The sequence below is a fragment of the Lupinus angustifolius genome, unplaced genomic scaffold (genome assembly GCF_001865875.1).
Source record: "Lupinus angustifolius cultivar Tanjil unplaced genomic scaffold, LupAngTanjil_v1.0 Scaffold_157_35, whole genome shotgun sequence".
Taxonomy (NCBI): domain Eukaryota; kingdom Viridiplantae; phylum Streptophyta; class Magnoliopsida; order Fabales; family Fabaceae; genus Lupinus; species Lupinus angustifolius.
The window spans coordinates 38,478-62,305 of NW_017726112.1; the positions used below are offsets into that span (position 1 = coordinate 38,478).

A 23,828-nucleotide genomic window follows, 5' to 3' on the forward strand; every position below is an offset into this window, starting at 1 on the left:
TCATCCCCGCATTTCTAATGTGAGACACACACTAGGATAAACCCAATAGTTTATATTCAGAAGTCAATGGATATGAATAATAAATGATGCAATGACTGTATAAAAAACTATTCTACACATCTTTCACATCGGATAATAGTGTAAAACGTATGATAAAATTACCAATAAAAGAGTACATAAATAGAACCTGAGAACTTTTTATGTATATTAAGATAAATGTTACCAATTGTCCTAAAAATGCGTCTTGAAAACTTTTTATGTATATTAAGATAAATGTTACCCAATTGTCCTAAAAATGCGTCTTGAAAAATGATCTTATATGGAGTAGTTGAGGATAAATAGGGAACTTGCTTGAGTGATAAGAGGAAATAGTTTGAGTTGGAGGGGGAAAAGATCATAATCATTCCAAGCTCAAACCTTGGGACAAGACATGTAGGACTCCACCTACCAAATGGTTGGTATGAAAAACATGGCAAGTGAAACAAATCACTAGCAGCCAATGCTAGCTAATGATGAGGAACCAATGTAGAAAGACAACATTACAATAAGGGGTAGTTGTGATGATTGATGGTTGGTGACAAGTTTGCAATGTAGGGAAATCCATTAATAAACTTGATATATTCAAGTTAATATTATTGGACTAGTGAACCCCATATGAGTACACCAGATTTAAACAAAAGTTTCTATGCAGGAACATGTAGCCACTAGCCACTGTTGGCCACAACTAGCTGAAAAATAATTAGCAACTGTAGAACACATAAAAGCTCCTGACTTATAAATCATGACACACTCCAAATGACTTCTCAAATAGGAATTATAAGCTAGTGACTTTTTTAAGAATCTCTTGTAACCAAATAAGGCTACCAACTTTTTTCGGTCAAATAAGCCCAGTAACTAGGTTATAATTACTGTTAATGGTGTTATCAAACACACACTAAGTAGGTGGCAAAGACAATTCTATCATTCCCTTTCCCTCTGATCGCGCATCGGTTAAGATAATTAAATTCAAAATAACTTGATTCAAATAAAGACAACCGAGAATCACCACTACTTCGTATGGCACAAGAGAAAGACCGAAAGAAAACATCCATACAGAAGTGCAGGCAGCTAAATATACAGCTGGTGACCAACAAAGGCTTCGAAACATATTTCTTTAAATAAGTTCTAGATGTCAGAAACATCCAACCATAAAGTTCACTTGTTTAAAGACGAACATGTCACATTGTGCATCATAAATTAAGTTATCAAGATCCTCAAAGTTCCATACAACTCTACAAGCTAAACAAATAACCGATAACCACCAGGCGAAACAAAGATACCACAGTGGAGGATCCGAGAACAAAAGTATCAACAAAACGCCAAAGGTACCTTAGAATATATCCTTCTCTATGTATGTATATATGTAAATATATCTTTGATCAGCAATCAATCCCAGAAGCATGCAAGGATGGTTCAGTGCATAGAAGTGCGGGGGAAACGAGATCGGACTGGTGTCTTTGACGGACTAACCCTGCATAATAAAACATAAGAGTGGTTCAAGTTCCTAAAGTTTTTGGGTAGTTGAAATCAGAAGAGAAATCAATTCATATTACCTTATAGGCAGTGAACCCAAAATCACACCACTGCAACTCAGAGCGGCAATTGCACTCTCAGCCTGCATGAATTAGGCAGATAAAACTTCAGACAGACAAAACAGAAAAGAGACACTGCAAAATAAGTAGTAGCAACAAAGTATTTGGCACCAGTTGTTAATACCTACGTTTAAGTCCAATACATAATTTTTTTTTTGAAATGCAATACATAATTCTTTAGCACAGATACAAAGAACTTTAACTGTTTACAAGAAGAAGAAAAGAAATTTAACCATTTAAATATTTATTGTATTAAGGCATTTTACTAGGGAAGTGAAAGCCAAGACCGCAACAGTGATGAACAAAACCAACTCCAACATGCTATCATGCAAGAAGACAAAACTTGAAACTAGTGGAGCAATGATGATGCAGAAATTCAAAAAAATCCAAGGTAAAAAAGAAGCAACATCTTATTCTGAGTGCTTTATTGTGTTAGAGAAAATTAATAGATGAAAAGGGAACAAAACAATTTTGAACATTGCCAAAAGAAGCAGCATGAGATTTTGGAAGGCAAGCAACAGATTCACAGAATATGCAAATAACTCAATGCAACATACTAGCATGCATCTACAACAGAAAGCTAAGTATGGCTCCATTAAAGTGGAGTAACTATAATAATAATTTTGGATGTGTGGGAAATGCAGGTTGTGGTGGGGGAAAGTGGTTTTGTGGTGCAAGTCTATCATGAAAATTATCAATACAAACTGAAACTCATCCTTTACAAGAAACTGATAAATACTTGCTGTTAGAAGTCCAAATGGAAATCAATATTTACTAGGTTAGAATCTTCATAATATAATTTTTTGTTTAAACGTATAACAATAAATAAACATACATTTTGCTTTCAAACAGCTATGATAGTAAGGTCTAAAGACTCTCCCAGAAAAGCTAAATTTACCATTACTACAGAACACAATTATTGAGATTAGTGTACTCACACAAAGTACAAACATAATATTTTTTCCCCTGGGGTACTACAATGACAGCATTATCACGAAGTAAACCAGAGTTGATTTGGATGGAAAAGAGAAGGTTAAAAAAGTTAGTAATTACCACTGTGAACTCAACAAATGCAATTCGAGTAGAATGCTGGTAATCTCCAAGAAGCCTCAAACGTTGAACCTAGATGAATACACCAAAATAATGAAAAACATCTTACAAGATACTTAAATTTAGTCAACAGCAAACAATCAAGCAATGAATATGGATGAATACATTAATACAAATATACAATAGAATACGGAAAATGTCTCATAAGATAATTAAATCCGAGTCTCCGACCAATACTAAACATTTTCATGAAAAGCTACAAACCTCTCCACAAATAGATTCAAAGAAGTGTTTGACATCTGCTTGAGTAAGCTGCAGCAATAACAAGAAATGAGTTTTTAAGAATTGATGCAAACTTGGTGCAAAACAGACATGGAAAAGAACCATGTAGTTCCTCCGAGCAAAAATAAAAGAAAGGGCCAAACCCTACAGTACCTTCTTGTCGATATTAGTGCAGTAAATTGTTCTTGAACACATCTCCCTTTCATCTTCAGACTGAGAAATAGCACCAACACAAAGGTAAGACGAAAGAGATACATTGTTAGCTCACACTGGTCAATCAGCTTCTAAAACATGTAAAAGGCATCTCTAAGCAAAAAACTTTACCCTGGGCAAAAATGTTGGATTCACAGGTGCAATGGCAGTTTTTGAAGGTAGCACTCTCAACGGGTAATATCCAAGCATTGTTCCAGACAGGTTCAAAGCAGCCCTTGCACCTTCTGCAGGCATCACCATTAATACAGCGAAATGTCAACAGTTACAGCAAATGAAGCATGTGAAGAACATATGTTTTGGTCAGAATGTTACCCTCATCCGTAAATTCAACAAAGGCAAACCGAAGAATAGAATTAGGATCCCCACATACACGACAATCAACAACCTATAACCATGAAGAATGGGGTCAATTCAGTCACATGGTCCACCGTTAGTTAATAATAAAACACCCCAGAAAAGAAAACAACCCGATCTACCTGGCCGCAGTTAAGAAAGAGGGCTGCCAGCTGCTCTTCGGTAAGCTATAAGCCAACACAAAACAGCACTTCAAGTAAATACATATGGAAAACATTGCAAGTCAACTGAAATGAGAGAATCCGCAAGATAATTAAGATTTGTACCAGTTGATCAATGTCAGACACATAAACAGTCCTCCTAACCATCTCTTCTTTCCTGTCCATATCCACTTTATTATTGACTCTTCGCTTCCCGTTATTATAGCCATTCTTCTTCTGTAAACATTATCGCATTACAAAATGACAAAACCTTTATCCTAGTTATATGGTGTTGTTACAAGACACAACTATGAACAATTTCACAAAACAGTTAGAGGAATATAAATAAAAAAATAACTTATCCATACCCTTCTGTTATTTTGCCCATTAACATTCCCATGACTGTTGGGAAGAACAAGATTGTTAGGGTAACCAAACCCAGCACCAGGTGCAGCTAAGTAACCAAGATTCTTTGTTAGTGATGGAGGCACAAATTCTTCAGCCATAGGATTCAGCTTTGATAAAAGTTCCTCCAAATCCCTTATATCCCTTTTGAATTTCTCACCCTCATTCTCTCCATTAACCCCACCATACCCATTATTGTTCACCACAATCTGCTGGTTCTGAACCCCATTTGCTTCAAACCCATTTCCAATCTGACCCAGTTGAGCCTTGTAGTTACTGTTTGGAGCTCTATCATGGTGGTTGAAAACACCGTTCAGATTCTGATCACCACCGTTGATTGAACCGTTTCTGGGTTTTGATTTCTCCACCTCAATGGTGGTGTCAGATGAGACTACACTGTTGTCCAAATTTTGACTTGAAGAACCAATTTTGGTCCCGACATTCTCAGCAACAGCCATAATCAAAGAGAATCAAAAACCCACTTGCACAGAGATAAAAAGTTTTCAACTTTTTCTTTGTTTTCAGATTTCTCTGTCAACCTGTAAGAGATTAACATAGTAAAAGGAAAATCGAACAGAAAAACATGAAATGTTACGAAATTAAGATCATACCTCAATTTTTGTCTACAAAATTTTCATTGATCAAAGTGAACCTGAAGATCGTAGGGCATAACAACCGGTTAAAAGCACAACAGAGAAAAACTAAATAAATATATATATAAACACATAAAGGAGAGAAATAAAAGTGAGGAATCAGTGAAATGGGGAAAGGGTTTATCTTACTGAAGAAAATGAAGATGATGACGAATATTTGATGAGAGAGGATATTATTGGGATCGTGAGTTTTCGCTGCACTGACTTTTTGGACCTTGTTGCTGTGTACAATGTCTCAAAGTTTATGTTGAATCTTGATGATGATGAAGGATCAAATAAATGAACATTCATGCCCTCAATTTTTTTTTCATAAAATTTCATTTTTCATAAGAATACAATACATGTACATGCTCTTTTACATCCACGTCGTCTCACTTTGAATATTATTATTTTCAATGTAATATATGCACGGTTAATATAAACATTTATATTTTTTTTAAATAGTAAATAATTATGTATAAATTTTTTTAATATAATAATATTGTTTAAAATATATATATTATTGGTGTATATATTTTTTCTCTATTATTTTATCATAACTATTATTTTGTGACCACATACATCCATCATTCTCTTAATTTTATCTATTTTTTAGAAGATTAATATATTTATTTATCATTCATGTGTATTATATTGAAAGATGATTATTACTTCAATATTAAAGGAAACACTAAATGTAAAGAAAAACTCTTTATATAAACGATTATTTTCCCTTTTTTCAATGCATACATTGAGTGATGCAAAATATAATTTGAAGTCATTTAGTTTCACGAAATTCCATAAATTATTTCTCCATTTTTTACACCTATATGAATCACTTAATTATAGATATACATTACATTAATTATTCATATAGGAGGGATACACATAATCACTTAAAACAAAAAAAAGTTACAAATGTAATTAAGTTTAACAAAATATGATATTTAGTGGGACAATTCCAAATAATATAAGAGTCAATATATCTTCATTATTTTTATTTTTTTGGTTCATTACAATATAGTATAAAAGTAATTTACATATCTCCTTATATTATTGATGCAGTTTATAACTAGTCAAAAACAATGATGGACATTGACTCTTATACTATTTGTACATGTCTTCACAACTTGTTTAATTTAATTATACTCATAACCAGTTTTTTGCTTAAAATCAATGTAATCATGTATATAAATTAGAGGTGATGTATGTACAAAAAGTTTATTAATTTCATTAAAACGGGTAAAAGTGTAATTTAAGGTGACTTAAAAATATTGTTTTTGTACTTTACATTTTACATAGATATAAAATCTAACAGAAGGATAAAAAGTCAAGCTCATTGAAAAAACTGAATTTTTTTTATGGTAAGTTTGAGAAATATAAATGATGAATATTGATTAAGTTATTAAGAATTTGACTTATATTTTATTTGGATGTATGTTACGTTTTAGTCACTTTCACATGTAAGAATCTCATCCATACATAATCTATAATAATAATAATTTATAAATGCTCTATAATTTTTAATTTTTAGTTTGTTCTGATCTCGTAATCTCTAAGATAAAAATAATCTAAATTTCCTTTTAAGAAACAAAATATAATTTTTTTAGTGTGGGGATTCATTTACTTCAAAGTAAGTTATTTAAACGAAAAATTTATACGAGTAGTGTAATTTGACTACACTATCTCACGTTTGGGGTAACTTTTCAAATAATTACGGGAATGGTGCATTTTGAGGATCTCGTGGATAGCATCCACGATTTCACCAAAGTCGTGGATGGGAAATGTGATTTCCCACCAAACTCGTGGACCACATCCACGATTTCCTAAGTAAAATCGTGTATGGGATACACGACTTCCATAGTCGTGGGATACACGACTTCCATAGTTGTGTACCCAGTACACAAGATTGAATGGGATATGTTGATTTTTCAAATTCTGTTTACACGAAATTTAAATTTGTTTTTATGATTTTTAATTTATAAAAATAATATAATTAAATTAAACTTCTAAAATTAAAATTGTAAATTTTAATTGAATATGATAATTTTAGTAAAATGTTATTTTTATGGAATTTGGATAAAAAAATTTAAAATTATTAACATATATTTTAAATGCATAAATTGAAATAATAAGATATTTTCATAGAAAACAAAACAAGAAAATTTGATAATTGTAGTAAGGAATTTGAAAATCATTACATTAAAGAAAAAAAACAAAACTAGAAATTCCTAATGGCGTCTATGTGATGATGTTCTACATTCAAGTGTTTTTCTCCTTCGAGGTGGTCGGACTCTTAGTTGTTGTTATTGCGATTGATGTTGTCTTCCACATCTAACTAGTTGTGGTTGCTCCTCATCTTCGTCTTCATCATCGTCATCATCTTCATCGTCTTCGTTTGGTTGTGAAGGCATTGTCGGTTGATAATATTGTTGAGAGTTGAATGCCGACAATGGAGTATTTGAAGTAGTGCCAAACATTGATGGCATTCCTTGAAATTGCGAAGAAGATGCTAAGTGAGAAAATGAGTAGTCACCCATTGCTCCGTAACCGTCAAACCCAAAGGGTTGTTGTTGTTGTTGCTGAGGAGCAGGAGTTTGAGTGCATGCTTGCGAATAAGTATTCGCCTGAGTTTGACTCTCATAATGTTGCTGAAAGTCAGGTGCAATAGACATTTGAAACTGTTGTGTAAGAGGAGTTTGAGAAGTACTTGAGGAGAAGGTAGTTGAGCAAACGCTTCCATCATCTCATTGCAGTTTTGGTAGACGTCAATCAATGACTACAACGAATTTGGAAACAAATTTGTAGGAGCACACCTATCCCGAATCATTTTGATAAAATTGTACTGAAAAAAATGGAAAAAATTAAAATGTTAGAATATGTCAATACAATTTAAATTAAAATATAATTAGAAATTTTGTTGTTATTACCGATCCGGTTGAATATGCTCCGTCTGGAGAGATTTATTTCCTTGTCTTTTGTAAGTACCATTGCATATAATCAATGCTAACAAAAAAAGATGAAGGAGTATCATATGTTATGTTAACTGGTTCACTAGTGGTAATCTGAACATCATAATCATCGTCATCATCACATGGTTCAATGTCCTCCTCATCACTAAAATCACTAACAATATCTCTAATAATTATCATCTACATATAACATACAATAAAATATAAACAAACGATGTTTACATTTAAACATAAGTAACATTAAATAAAATTAACTAAAGTAAATGAACTGAAAAAATATAAAGCATTTTTAGTTACCTTCAATAATCATAGTTCTTAAATTACAAATTAACCTAAAGATTTTTCATACATTTTCTTCCTTCAGTGTGGTTTTTAGCTGGGATGAATGGGGTATAAATATTGCTTGAATGTCGTGGATCCAAGACATGACTTGGATCTCGTGTACAAGATCTACGAGAACATCATGGAACTCGTGTACGGGGTCCACGAGATTGCCATGAAACTCGTGTCACTAGTGCACGACTTATAGGCATCTAACACGGTGTAAGGAAATCGTGGATGGGGTCCACGACTTTGATGGGAAATCGCATTTTCCATCCAGGACTTTGGTGAAATCGTGGATATCATCCACGAGATCCACTAAAAAATACTCAAATCCCGTAATTATTTCAAAACATACACCGAACGTGTGATAGTGTAGTCAAACTACACAACCCACGTAAATTTTCCTTTTTTAAACTTATTTCTCATCCTGGCCATTAATTTTATGGATATCTAATAGTTTAGATTTACTCACTAATTGAAACCATTAGATTTCTCTAAAATTTATGTTTAGGAGGATGAGAAGTAAGTTTAAAAACTTACTTTTAGATTAAGTAGATCCCTCCTCTTTTTTTATTATATATTATTATTCTCCTCTTCTACTATGAGACTAATGCTTCTTAAATCTATCATCTACGAATTCCATTAAATAATAACTTCACACTCAATCTATATTATTCATTCTTTTACCAAAAACATTTTGTCTAGCATTTGAACACTAATTTTTTAAGGGATAAAAATTAATAAATTATTGGATTATTTTAAACATATTTTATATTAATCTAATATCAATAAGTTCAAACCATATGAAATTATCTCATATCAATGTTATGGATATAAGGCCTTATTGGATTTCAAGATCGAGTGTTCGATTCTTGAGAGCGGCACTTGTTGGAAGAGGTAGCCACGAACCCCGAAAGAGATTAGTTCCTTACCCAAAAATGTGAGGAATACCCTTGATAGTACCATAAAATATCAATGTTATAGATATGTTTTTTTATCGGCAAATTATTGAAATAAATAAAAGGAATTAGGAAAACAAGTGATACTCATATCCACAAAGACATTAAGCAATACAAGAAAGGGTTCCACGCCCAATCCATATAGGAGAAAGAAAAACCAGAAAAAACGAACACTAAGAAAGTTCCAAGAATGAAGATGAATTAAGGTCATAACCTCATCTAGATCAAAACTAGAATGTTAAAAAACCACTTTGTTTCTTACCAACCAAATAGACCAAATAGTGACAAATGTAAATGGCCATCAACTCATTTTTTTCTCCAACCAAAGCAACTTCCAATGAGAAAGGAAGTAGCTCTTGATATATCATTGGCATTAATAGAACAAAAATCAAACAAATACTGAAGTTTTTGCCAAGCACTATAAGACGAAGGGCAAGTGAAAAATAAATGTTCAATGGATTCTTCCATCATACTACAAAAACGCATCATGTTGAATGTTGATCACGAAGAACTTCATGTCTAGCTATATTTGAACGAGTCATTATTTCCAGGGAAATTCTCCATACTAAGCACTTCAATTTTGAAGGAAAATTGCAAATCCACAACCTTTTATAGAAATCAATATCGTTATTTCTCATCTCATTTTGAAGTACCTTGTAAGCATTGCTAACCGAATATGAACCACCCTTATCATGAATCCAGAGTCACCTATCATGATCTTCAACTATACTCACATCTTCCAAGGATTTAAGTAGGTCTTCTACTTCACCTTGTTCCCAAAGAAACAAGGTCCTTCACTATTCCAGCCTCTAACATCATACCCACATTCCTCCATTCTCCCAAAGAGCTAATACTAACATATATATCCAAAGCCACCTGAAATAATATTTTAAAACAGTTTTTAAGACTAATTAACTCTCCCCCCAAGGTCTTTCCAAATCGTAATGAACTAATTATATCCAACTCTTCTATGAACACTCTCATTAAACCACCCATTGTTTATCCAAATTCTCTCTATTTTTAAGACTTCCTAGGTATTTCTACCGAGACGACCCACTCTTAAAGCACTCAATATCAACAAACCTGCCCATACCCACTACCCCAACTCCATATAGATATGTTGAAGAGGATTATTCTAAAACAATTGAAAAAGATAAATGATATTCTTACCCTTTTATGCATGGTTATTTTTCTATTTTTTCTTTCTCATTCCATCTCTTTGATGTCTTTCTTATATCATTTACACTAACACACAAAAAGATAATGCAAGAGAAACAGTTTCCATCCAAAAGACATGCTCAAAAACCACCTAAATATACATTATTGGTTTTATTGCCCCTTTTTGTTTTGTTTTGTTTCCTGGCTACAAAAAGTTATGAGATGTAGACAAATATAATATAACATATTTTCCTTGCAATAGCTGCCCATATTACACATGCCATATAGTACAAGTTTACGGAAACACATCTTCTATCTTTAATGAGTGTTATTCTATATTCCATAAGTTATTAATGGTCAGAAAATATTTAAAAATTAAATTTTAATTAAAAAATATTTTTTTCAACTAATTACAAAATCATGACACATAAAGTTACATTAATTATAGGAAAATAATATACACCCCAAGTTTACGTGGCACTGGGAAGAAAATGCCAAAGTACCGTGTCCAACTTCTCATACATGAGATCCTCCCTCATTCGGAATACATCAAAAATAATAAAAAAAATTACATGATATAATATTTATACTTTTAGATTTAATGATATAACATTTATATTTTTAAAAGAATTTAGAATATGTTCATTGACAGTGTAAATGTTTTTATACTGTCAGTATATCATCCACAAATAATTTGTATTACTTTTGTTTGAGAGTCAATAATAGTTAACAAATCAATGGTGGATAACTTACTAACAATATAAAAAACACTTACAATATCAATGTACACATATTAAATCCTTCTTTAAGATAAGAACAAAAATAACAATTATCCTCTGTAGTATATCATTATTAGTAGATGATGTAGTATCAAAGATTAAAATTCGGCCTATATCATGTCAATAAGTAGGGCCTGAGCCTTAGTTTAGAACACATGCAATACCTACTCATATCAAAGTTTGACTCAACCTATTATATTTTCACCTCTACCCACCTCATTTTATATTAATATCATAATCGCTAACTAAAAAAGATTTTTACTTTCGAAAAAAAATAAAATTATTAGTATAAAAGTGTGGTAAATGGAAAATGATGACACAATATTATTTATTTTTAAAAAATATTTGATTGATTTTAATTTATTGTTGACTAATAATTTAGTTAAGTTGGTCCAAGAGTTGATAAATATTGGGTCAGTTTTGTAGTTTCCATCAGCACTTACAAAATATATATAATTATTCAACTTGTTATCAATTGGCTCAATCTTTTTAGTAAATAAATGAAATATTACATAATTGATTGTTTTTGAAATAATTATTTACAAAATTAAATATAAGCCACTCATTAATTGAATATAGATTATCAAATTCAATACTTAATATTTATTGATTTTAATAACGATATATGTCCATCACTCTTATCCCACTTGTATATAAAATATGAGTTATTTATTGTTCAATAAAAAAATTCATTAATTTTCTAAAAACCACAAAAACTCTAAAGATATCAATGCTAAAATAAGAATATATATATTATTTATCTTGAATAACAAATGTTTTGATTAATTTTTTAAAGAGAGTTGAAGAGTATTCAAGAGTATAATATCTTATGAGTTGCACAATTTAAGTATTGATTAGGATAAATGATTTGAATAAGTGTTTTAAGGGTTATTTCTTAGTCGAACAATGTTCATCAGAAAAAAATGTATTTCATTAGTAGGGTTGAAAACATGTTAGATCGTTTATGATAAATTCATTACCTAATTTATAACAACTTAGACCAGGTTTTTTAATAAATAAGTTATACCAAAGTTTCTTAAAGAATAATATTTAGTTTAATAAATCATATTTTAAGTAATATAAAAGACATATTATATCTAACATGTTGACATACTTAATTATATTATAAATAATATATTACTTAAAATAGTTTTATTGATCTATTTAAAGGCCTTATAACTATAAAATTTTAAATAGACTTGGATATTAGACTAGACTTAGTTATACATCAAGCATAATCCTTAATTTTTATTTTAAAGAGTTAATAAGTCATGTACAAAGTACTAAATGTTATATATGTTTAACTTTTTTAAGGCAAATGACAAATATTTCACTTCTTGGTATGATAAGTTGGCATATGCTTAATAATACTAATAAGTTATGATGCAGAGTCTTGAATGACAAGTATCTTGGAGGTAATTTACTAGTGTTTACTCCTTCTAAATCGATAATGTCTTATACTTGGAAACATATTTTGAAAGTCATTCAACAATTCAAGGATGGTTTCAACTTGCAAATGGGAGGTGGAGACAAATCCGGTATGACAATTGGACATGTTTTGGCAAGTTATATAACTTCGTCAATTTTGTTAATATTTGTGATACTCAACTCCATGTGAAAGAACTTTGGAACGAGGGTACTTGGGACTTTAGTTGTCTCTATACTATGGTCTCACTTGAGATTATGGATATTATATGTAGTAGTTTTTCACCACGTTTGCCTAATGGGAAAAAGGGGTGGACTTGGGATGGGAATGCTTCGGGTACCTATAGAGCGAAGTCTGAGTATTGGTGGATTATTAACAATTCTATTGAAGAGGATGAGTTTCACTCTAATGATTGGAAGTTGGTGTAGTGCCTTCGAATCCCAGAGAAAGTGAAACTGTTATGTTGGTTGGGCTTTCATGAGGCTTTGTCATCTAATGAACTTCGTTTCTAGAGGAAAATGACGACTAGTCCTTTGTGCACAAGGTGTAATGTAGGTATTGAGAATGTTATGCATGTCTTCGGGGATGGTCCTCATTCTTCTATATTATGGTTAATATTGGGTTGGACTAACCCATCCTTCTGAATAACCTAATCATTTCGTTTATGGGTAACTCAATTATTTCATTTTTGGGTGTTGGAAAATTGCATGCAGTGAATGAGATTTTGTTCTTGGCTGGAGTTTGGTGGGCTTGGTGGGGTCGTAATAACTCCATTTTGGGAACAAGTATTTGGGATATTAATTATGTTGTTCGTAATGCTTAACATGATTACTGAGAGTGGTGTCGTTTTGGTGCACATGTATCTTTGAGGAGGAAACTCAATTATTTGAAGCTGGCCAAATTAAAGTAAACGTAAATAATGGCTGCATTAAAAGTTCGAAGGTTATGGAAGGAGGTGGATCTATTAGAGATTGTGCAGGGCAATGATTGTTTGGTTCCTCTGCTAATTTTGGTGTTGGTTCGCCTATTTGGTGGAACTCCATGCTATAAATCAATGTCTAAAACTTGCTTGGAGTATGAGGTTTAAGAAAACTATCATGAAAAGTGATTGCTTAGATGCGGTCCAAATCATTGTAGATGAAGTTCATATTCGTTTCGAGCAAATTTTGGGAGTAGTCACTCATATTCCTCTTGGATCTCTCGTGATTGGACCTGTGAGGTCAATTATATTGTTCCGGAAGCTAATTAAGTGGTTGACTTTATGGCAAAACTTAGATCTCACTCTTCAGAGAAGCTGAGAATTTGAACAATAGTCCTACTGACTATCTGTCTTATCTGGTAATTAATCTGTCTAGACAAATTTAGTTTTTTCTTTTTATTTTTTTAGGTTTTTTGATGAATCCAAAAAAAAACATAACTTTTAAACTTGTAAATTATGATGTAATTTAATAGTTTCTGCACTTATATTGCGGCTATAAAAACTTTTAATTTGAAGTCTCATCATTATAATAAATCTACACTTGTAAATCCTATGATCTAATTTAATAATTTCTTCACTTACATTATGGCCATAAGAACTTTTAAAGTCTCATCGTAATAATCAATCTACACTTTTTTTTTTTACTTTTTTTACTTTTTTTCATAGGCAATCAATCTACACTTGTAAACTCTCTCTAAGATTTTCTAAGGAATGTATCCTCATGTGGTTTTCTTATCATGTAGAGGAGAGAAATTAAAGGGAAAATATTATGCATGGACCTAGTAAAAAAGAATATATTTGAAAAAGCCCAAGTTTCCCCAGGCAGGCCCAACCGAAAACAATCAAAACCCATCTGGGAGAAAGACTATATTACGAGTTAAAATGGACAGTTGTTACCTCATCATAATTATGTTTTTACCAATTTACTTTATTGTGAGATCTTACCAAATATATGGTATAGATTATTTCAGTTATTTCTTTTTTTTGGCTTTATAAGCTGGACTAGAACAGTGAATGAAGGAAGAAGATGAATACTCAGTTTATCATTTCTTTTCTTTAGAATTAATTCCCTACACATTCTGTGTTAATTCATTACTAAGAGATTTCTTCCTAACAATATTCTAGATGGTATTGGGATCCATGAAAAGACTCCTTAAAAAGTGGTTCCAGAACATGATTTAAAGGTTCCACGGTAGAGTGAAACATTACTTTGGCAACAAATATTGTTCTTCAACCATTTAAAGAATGTATGATAAATAATCTCGTTCACGATCTAGCTATGCACTTGGGTCATAAGTTCTATGTAGCAAATTCATTAAAATGTGTCAACGTTGTCCTTTATGAAAAATGTGTCCTTAAATTAAAGTGAACAACAATGATAAACAATCTCTACGTTGTTCTTATATTCAAAATGGACGGTGTATTATTACAAACAGACGAATTATAAAGAATTTATATAAAATGGTTTCCTTTAAAGAATTTGTGTAGTTTGCTTGTGAATTTTACATTAATCATTCTCAATTTTGGAATAAAATGTAGTGCAAGAAGTTTATTTTATCTTATTAAAGATGAAAATGATTTATTCTTATATAGTTTTCGGTTATGATAGTTAGGATTAGTTTTACTTTAAATGGTAGCTTGAGTTTTAAGCAACTACCAATTTTCTTTTTTATAAATTATTTGCACTTTGCCTTTATGCATAATTCAATTCCAATAATGAAAGTTTAATATTTTCTTGTCTTTTTGCTCTTTCAATTCCCTTCTTTTCTTTCTTGCATGGTTGCTAAGAAACTAATATGGTATCAGAGCAAAATATCTATTTCTCAAACTTTCTTTTATTTCTTCTTTCAATTTCTTGTAGCTGTTTGATTACATTGTTGAGTTGATGGTTGTGTCATTTAGGAATTATATTGTTCAACAGTTGATAGAAATTTGCATTATAGTGCAAAAGACTCTCATCATTTTGAGGATACAACTTCAAACACCGAAAATATACTAACCTCTCCTAGAGCACTCCTATTGGTAGTTGTTGGATCCTTTCTTCCATTCTCTCTTGGCTTATTTATCGATATCATCATGCATTAACCATCAAAGTGAGTGAGTGCAAAAGAATCAAAACCAAGAATTTCAACACATTCGGTTCACCAAGTTGTATCTGATCTTGAGGGTTCATCAGTTGGTACACTTGCCTTATCATCTTTATCATTGGGATTGGAACATTCTTCAACAAGTTTCTTTCTATTTCTTTCTTAATCAAATTCTTGAGCAACAACAAAAATTGCCCATATTTCTCTCAACCTTTTGCCAAGAAACCAAAATGGTTTTCTTGAGCATTCATTCAACAAAAAAAAATGTTCATATTTGATCACATTCTAGTTTTCTCTTATTCTTTAGCCAAGAAACCAATATGGTATTTTTGAGATATTCTCATTTGATCTTCTTTCTATTATGTTAGTTCTTGATGAACAACTACTATCAATTTCAATTCATTCTCTTCTAAGAATTCTTATATTTCTTCCATTAATTCTACTGGCACAATATTCCTAGTTTCATGTGCTATATTTTGAAGAATTCTTATATCTCTTGAAGTTTCTTTTAAGACCCTAATGACATATTTGGGATCATTACTTTCTTTTTCTTCCTCTCCTTCCTCAATATTTCTTATTTTCATCTCCAAGATTGCCACTCAAGATTTGATGACTCCAAGGCTACATGTAATTTTGATTTTGAGTATTCAGAGTCTTCACCAAAATTTCTCCAATCTTGACATAACGGGGATGTGACAAAGGTAGATACAACATTGTCTCATAGTATTCTTAGTCCAAGATCAAGTTCTGGTATTCGCCTCTCTTTAATTGGTGATTCATTCTTTCATTGCTGGTTCTTCCAAACTCCAGATCCGACTTTTCACGTTAGCTACCTTATACCCAAGCTGAGAGTTAATTGTATTCACTCTCCAGCTTGAGGGGATGTTAAAGATGAAAATGACTCATTCTTAGATAATTTTTTGTTATGGTAGTTAGGATTAGTTTTACTTTAAATGGTAGCTTGAGTTTCAAGCTACTATCAATTTTCCTTTGTATAAATTCTTTGCCCTTTGCCTTTATGCATAATTCAATTCCAATAATGAAAGTTTAATATTTTCTTCTCTTTTGACTCTTTCAATTTCCTTCTTTTTTTTCTTGCATGGTTGCTAAGAAACTAATATATCTCTTACGGTTTCTTTATGTAGGTGAACTATTGAATTCCTCAATCTCCTTGGCAATATGTTTTGAGAAAAAAAGTATATTAACATTGAGAATAAATCGAAGATCAGGCATGTTCCAAAAGGTGGATTGGAAAGGAAGTAAGTCTTGGTATGTAATGGTATGCTTGTTTTTAGAAGTATGTTTGCGAGTTAATTTTTAGAAGGGAAGAAAAATAAATGAAAGACTTGAAAGCAATGTTGTAAAAACCGGTTCGTGGCGGCCGGTTCAACCGGTGAACCGATCCTAATACTAGTACGGTACTATAATTGGTCCTACAATCATTCTGGTTAAAAGTGACTAAAATTGGTCGAAAGTGGTCATACCGATCAGTTTTCAATTGAATCGTACCGATCATACCGGCCAATTTTTATTTAAAATTAATTTTTTTAATGAAAATAAAAATATTATTTGTTTTTATTGATTATTTAACATAAATGTTAAATATTATATATGTATATCTAACTTCGCCGGTATGTAGTTTAGTTAGTAAACCACTAGTTGAACTCTTATACCACTCTGCCAGTACTTTAACCAGTTTGATGATCGGTACGATATTAATAACACTGCTTGAAAGTTATCTCACAAGTATATTTAATGACTCTCAAGTCTTCTTTTTTCTTCTATTGTTCTTCAAAAATTAACTTGCAAACAGACCCTTAGTTATAGTAGGGAGTATGATGGATATGGTAAAAACAGTTGTCTATATTTAATTGGTACAGTAAAATGTTGAATCAAAAGACAATGCACCTTCATTTGGTCCCAGAGAGAAAGAAAAGATGATGGGAGAAAAATAAGATAGTAAGTGGGTTTTTCTATGATTTGATTGAGAATAGAGAAGAGGAGGAGAGAGTAAGAAGAGTGTGAGACCCACAAAAAGAGGTGGAGAGGATTAATTATGTGAAAATGACTATTATGACCTTTAAAAACTATTTGTTTTAGACCCCAAAAAATGGAGAGTATTTTAAAACATGACATCATTTCTTTGTTCTCACTTTCTCTTTTCTTTCTTTTTCCTTTCACTCATACTAAACAATATAAAATATTACCCTTTTCTCAAATTTTTCTTTCTTTTAATAATCTCTGGTACATATTTCTTTCCGTAAGTAGCAAGTATTTTTCCCCTTTTGATGCACATAATAGTGACGGTTGCTTCTCAATCCTTCCCAAAAGTTTTATATTCAATTAATACTCAAATCAAAATCCCACCCTATTCAAGTACTTTTTTATTTCAAACATTTGAAAAAATTAATTAATAGTTTTTAGAAAGAAAAAAAGGCAAAATAAAAGCAAGTAATAATGTAATATGTCAACAATTATTAACAGAAATATGTTAACTAAAAATAAAAGCAATTAAAATATCACCTTAATTTTCTTTTGGAATAAACCAAATATCACCTTAAAAGAAGTATCAAAATCCGTGTAGTGTTGTATATATGCAGTGCAAGACAATCGCCTCAACATATGATCAGAACCATAGTTTCATATCTAATAAATATAGTATTTGTGTATATGAGAATTTATATATATTCAATAGATTGTCTATCATTTATTTATATTATTTTTATTTAAAAATCAGTGATAATAAAAATGAATGATAGATAATATAATAAAAGTGTAAAAATTATTAAAGCTTCTTCAATGACAAACATGTTCATCATTATTTGAATCACATTATTTTATAATTTATTATAACTCTCAATGAAATACGAACAAAATCTAATTATTTTCCCACAATGACAAACATATTCTTATTTTTAGTTATTAGGTCTCATAACCTACCTCGTTCTTAACCAAACATCTATCTTTTCATTTTCTCTCCTTATTCTTTTTAAGAACGAAATTAATAAAATAAGAATGTCACATTTAAAAAAAGAGAAAAAATATTATTATTCTGTTAAAGAGTCCTTTTGTTGATGCTAGGCACACATTTTTTCTCATAAAGATATATTGATATATGTAACTACTCGCTTATCATGACATCCACGTGTCCTTCCAGGTTGGTGGAGGAGAATCAGCATAAAAGGACAAAGCTTCCGGTACTAAAAAGGTGTCGTACAAGAACAGTCTGGAACAAGATTAGGTAAAACAAAATACCCAAAAAGCCAAGTTTGGATAAGCTTCTTTTTTTAGAAGTTTAAGCGTACACGGCCATTTTGGGTGTTGAAAATTACAAACTTGAGAATCCAAAACACATAGTCACATTTAGTTATATATAACTTGTAATAATTAACATGAAAGGTTCATTTTAGAGCATAGGAGCACGAGCAACACGAGCCCGAACCGGTGTCTTGGATGGACTAACCCTGCATACCAAACATATGAATGGTTGAAGAAACATTAGAAGACTTGGCCAAGTTTTTAGGACACTTGGTGTCTTTCGTCAGCTTAATTTGTATCCAAAATTGCTTGTCATATAAAAATAGCATAAACATGTTTAGTCTCTACAATAGTTTTTTCAGTTTGTAAGATCTAGTTTGTTTTGACGACAACGCTTAAATTCGTTAAGTAATGACATGACACAACAGTTGATGACATCAGTTAGTTGAAATCAGTTAACCGCTCAGCAGTTAACTGATTTTAACTAACTATAAGGACGAAAGTCGAAATAAACTATGTTGGAGCAGTTCAAAACAATTTGTTTCCGGGCATTAAAACCAAAAGGACGATACACCATAGGGACTACTGTTTGAAATAGTTTTTTGAAGAAATATGTCAATCATACCTTATAGGCATTGAACCCAAAATCACCCCACTACAGTTCAGAGCAGCAATTGCACTTTCGGCCTGCAATGATAACAGAAAAAAAACTTCAGACAGCGAAAAGAAAAACAGGACAGGGAAAAGTAAATATTAGATAAAAAATATTTGGAGACAAAATGTGAAATCCTACTTGACTTGTAAGCACAAAATATAATTCTTAAAATCAAAAGATTTGATCAATTTCAAATATACAAAAATTTCAATATTTTACTAGGTGAGTGAAAACCAAGACGACACCAGAACATAAACAACTCTACAGTTGCATCATACAAAAGGACAGAATTTGCATATAATGGAGGCAGCATGAAGCACAAATGCAAAAAATACCTCAATAAAAGAAGCAAGTAGCAACATCTTATTGTTATAACTTTATTGCATTCAACATAATTAACAGGGAAAAGGGAACATAACAATTTTAAACATTTCCAGAAACCGGAGATGAAGTGAAATAGAAAACAACCGCATTCGATAAAGTACAGATCCTAAAACTAAGCAAGCAACTCAAGGTCGCTGCTAACCCTGGTCAATAGCTGAAGGCAAAGTAAGTACAGCTCCTACATAGCGAAGCTTAGGATTAACAAAATAATACTTTAATTGGATATTTGGGGGTAGAGTGGTGATGGGGGGAAGTAGTTTTATAATATAAGTCTACCAAGAAAATACACAAACACAAGTTCATCATAAAAAATTATTTAACTTAAAACTTGTTAGCATTGGACATCAGAAAGAAAAAGATCCAACAAGCATAATAGTTACACCGATTCAAGCTAACACAGTTCAGTCATGGATGACTGTAACAGAAGACAAACCAACAAATTTGAACCAATCAACATCATGTTATTCCTGAAAATCAAATTTGTCCCTCATCAAGACAGCCTAAGTAATGTTTCCCTATAATGAATCCTTGCCGTAAAACAAATATAGCAAATGTATACCCATCCGGCCATCCCCAAATCACTAGATCACCAAAGCATCATACCAGATCACAGTACATGCTAAGTGTAATGAGTAAAATTAAGCATAAAAAAAACTGTATTTGTCCATTCGGACACTTCTAAGTTCTAACAGCGAAAGGCATACTTATACCAGATCAAACACTGTCAATAGATTACTTCCAAAGTAAGAGCCACCTAAACCCATTTGATATTAATATCATCCAATAAATAGGCGTTATTAAAGTGAGGGATAAAATCAGTCCAAGTATCATTTAACCACAATTACATTATACAAACAAAGTTAGCATTTCACCTATTTTCATCAGATTATCTTCACGGACAGACCACATTCCAAATCATAAAAATATTTCCTTGATTACCATGCTTCATGATATAGTTTTTTTATGAATACATGCAGACAAAACTTGCAATTTGATATGAAACAGGTAAGATAATAAGGTACAAAGACCACCACAAAAGCATATACATATAGACACAACTTGCATTTTGATATGATACAGCTAAGATAATAGGGTATAAAGAAAGCCACAAAAGCAGTTGCTACCTATTATTACAAAACACAATTACAAAGAGGAGCATATGCACGAGATGTATACATGCAAATCGATTTTATTTATTATACATTTTTATTTGGGTGGTGGTGGAGGTGGGGGTAACTGCATTATAGCAAAGGATAACTTTGAAGCAAACAGCACATTCAATCCAAGGGTTTCACAGAGCAAAATACAGAATATAGAAAATACCTATGGAGACCAGAGGTCACTCAGATGAAACTAAGAAGGTTAAAAAGTTAGTGTATAATTACCACCGTGAACTCAACAAATGCAATTCGAGTAGAATGCTGGTAATCCCCAAGAAGCCTCAAGCGTTGAACCTAGATGAATACACCGAAATAAAGGAAAATGTCTAATAAGATACTTTAGAATTAATAAAAAAAACACTATAAGCCTGGTTCCATGAAAAGCTACAAACCTCTCCACAGACAGATTCAAAGAATTGTTTGACATCTGCTTGAGTAAGCTGCAGCAGAAACAGGAAAAACACGTTTAAGAATTGAGCCACATTTGCTGAAAAAGGCGTGGAAAAAAGACTAAGGATTTTCCCTGAGCTCTATGAAAAGGGGCAAGTCCTAAACTACCTTCTTGTCGATATTAGTGCAATAAATTGTTCTTGAGCACATCTCCCTTTCATCTTCCGACTGAGTAATATAACACCGTTAGAAAAGTAAGACAGGAGAGATACACAATTAGTTCCCTCTGGTTAATCATCTTCTAAGGTATAGAATATGCATCATTAAAAGAAAGACATTACCCTGGGCAAATATGTTGGATTAACAGGTGCAATGGCAGTTTTTGAAGGTAGCACTCTCAAAGGGTAATACCCAAGCATGGTTCCAGACAGGCTCAAAGCAGCCCTTGCACCTTCTGCATGCATAACACTGTTAAGAAAGTGAAATGGCAATAACAACAACATATGAAGAACATTTATTTGGTGGCAATGGTACCCTCATCCGTAAACTCAACGAAAGCAAACCGGAGAATGGAATTAGGATCCCCACAAACACGGCAATCAACAACCTATGGCCACAAAAAACGAGTTGATTCTATGACATGATCCACCATTATTTTTTATTAGGAAGAAAACAGACATCGTAAAAAAAATTTGTAACCGCCTTTACCTGCCCACAGTTAAGAAAGAGAGCTGCCAGCTGCTCTTCAGTAACCTGATGCCGACAGAAAACAATGATAATTGAAATGAATACACATGACAAACATTGCAAGCTAGCTGAAATAAGGGAATTCACAAGACAGCGGAAGTTTGTACCAGTTGATCAATGTCAGACACATAAACAGTCCTCCTTACCATCTCTTCTCTTCTCTCCATATCTACTTTATTACCAACTCTTCGCTTCCCCTGATTATTGCCATTGCCATTCTTTCTCTGCAACACATCATTGTATAAAGAAAAGTAAAACATTCATGCTAGCAACACATAATTAGTAATAAGCCTGAAAATACTATGAACGACAACCCATAGAGAAATGCATAGAGCATTATGGCATCATTCAAATCATTGTAGCCGGCCCTAGCTAGTGGGATTAAAGCATGGTTATTGTTGTATTTGATCTCAACAGCGAAAGCTAATTTTCAGATTTTAAAGGAATTCAACAGAATATAGACAAATTAAAATTGGATTAAAAAAAGAAATTATTCATACCCTTCTGTTATTTTGTCCGTTAACATTCCCATAATTGTTGGGGAATAAAAAATTGTTAGGGTACCCAAACCCAGCAGCACCAGGTCCAGCTAAGTAACCAAGATTGTTTGTTAGTGATAGAGGCACAAACTCCTCAGCCATGGGATTCAACTTTGACAAAAAATCCTCCAAATCCCTCATATCCTTCTTGAAACTCTCTTCTCCATTCTCCCCATTAACTCCACCATACCCATTATTGTTCAACACCCTCTGCTGATTCTGGACCCCATTTCCCACAAACCCATTTCCCACCTGACCCATTTGAACCTTGTAGTTACTGTTTGGGACTGAAACAGTGTTGGGAACATTATCATGGTGGTTGTACACACCATTCAGATTCTGATCACCGATTATGGAACCATTTACGGGTTTTGATTCCTCCACCTTAGTGGTTTCAGATGAATCAACACTGTTGTCCAAATTCTGACTTGAAGAATCGATTTTGGTTCCAACATTCTCAACAACCGCCATAATCGAAGAGAACAAAAAAACCCACTTTTGTAGAGATAAAAAGTTTTCAACTTTTATTCAGATTTCTCTGTAAAACAAAAAAGTAAATTTTGGGTATCAACGGATTGAGCTATTAATACGAAAATCAAACACAAATACAAAAAAAACATGATACGAGGTTAAGATCATACCTGGGTTATATTAAAGAGAATTATCTGACATAAGATCAAACTAAGCCTGTAATTGGAAAGGTACAAGCACTTAAAAAACACTCAAAAGAAAAACATACACATAAAAAAGAGAGAGAAATAAAAGTAATATAAATCGGTGAAATGGAGAAGGTTTATCTTACTAATTTATTAAATTAGTGGAGAAAATGAAGATGATGAATATTTGTTGAGAAAGGGAGAGATGAAAAGAGTATTTTATTCTTTGGATTGTCCGTTTTCGCTGCACTGACTTTTTGGGCCTTGTAGCTCAGAAGAACGCACAAAGTTTATGTCTTGATTGTGACATAAACGTACCAAAGGAAAAATAATTAAACATCCATAACAATTTTCTAATTTTCTATCATAAAATAATGTATGGATACTGTACATTATTCACAATTTGGTCACTTTAATAATAATATATATATATATATATATATATATATATATATATATATATATATATTATATATATATATATCCTTACTATATCATATATCATTTAATTGTATGTTTTATTATAGAAAAAGATACATATATCGACAGTATAAGAGCTTGGTATACTGTCATTACACCATGTACTATTCGATTTCAATTATTATTGACTTTTCAAAAAATAATTGAAATGAATAGTGGATAATGCAT

At 31.9% G+C, this 23,828-nt stretch overlaps 2 protein-coding genes across 6 annotated transcripts; both read right to left on the reverse strand.

Annotated features, from left to right (window-relative positions):
• Positions 1-1,128: 1,128 nt before the first annotated feature.
• Positions 1,129-5,023, reverse strand: LOC109340302 (polyadenylate-binding protein-interacting protein 12-like). 3 transcript variants are annotated; one of them, XM_019577960.1, is made up of 12 exons: positions 4,858-5,023; positions 4,687-4,727; positions 4,039-4,614; positions 3,797-3,907; positions 3,653-3,697; positions 3,489-3,561; positions 3,288-3,400; positions 3,117-3,176; positions 2,946-2,993; positions 2,685-2,753; positions 1,593-1,654; positions 1,129-1,510 (listed from the first exon to the last, which is right to left on the reverse strand). In XM_019577960.1, exons 3-12 carry the CDS (start codon positions 4,531-4,533, stop codon positions 1,453-1,455), a joined length of 1,134 nt encoding a protein of 377 aa, XP_019433505.1. In that variant the 5' UTR covers positions 4,534-4,614; positions 4,687-4,727; positions 4,858-5,023; the 3' UTR covers positions 1,129-1,452. The 3 variants fall into 3 exon arrangements, with proteins under 3 accessions (XP_019433505.1, XP_019433506.1, XP_019433504.1); XM_019577961.1 differs by lacking the exon at positions 4,687-4,727; XM_019577959.1 differs by lacking the exon at positions 4,858-5,023 and having other exon boundaries at positions 4,687-4,780.
• Positions 5,024-18,563: 13,540 nt separating this feature from the next.
• On the reverse strand, positions 18,564-23,449 carry LOC109340301 (polyadenylate-binding protein-interacting protein 12-like). 3 transcript variants are annotated; one of them, XM_019577957.1, is made up of 12 exons: positions 23,327-23,449; positions 23,166-23,211; positions 22,486-23,060; positions 22,093-22,209; positions 21,947-21,991; positions 21,773-21,845; positions 21,580-21,692; positions 21,407-21,466; positions 21,241-21,288; positions 21,074-21,142; positions 19,275-19,336; positions 18,564-18,855 (listed from the first exon to the last, which is right to left on the reverse strand). In XM_019577957.1, exons 3-12 carry the CDS (start codon positions 22,993-22,995, stop codon positions 18,798-18,800), a joined length of 1,155 nt encoding a protein of 384 aa, XP_019433502.1. In that variant the 5' UTR covers positions 22,996-23,060; positions 23,166-23,211; positions 23,327-23,449; the 3' UTR covers positions 18,564-18,797. The 3 variants fall into 3 exon arrangements, with proteins under 3 accessions (XP_019433502.1, XP_019433503.1, XP_019433501.1); XM_019577958.1 differs by lacking the exon at positions 23,327-23,449 and having other exon boundaries at positions 22,093-22,203; positions 22,486-23,062; positions 23,166-23,303; XM_019577956.1 differs by lacking the exon at positions 23,327-23,449 and having other exon boundaries at positions 22,486-23,062; positions 23,166-23,301.
• Between the last annotated feature and the right edge of the window lie 379 nt (positions 23,450-23,828).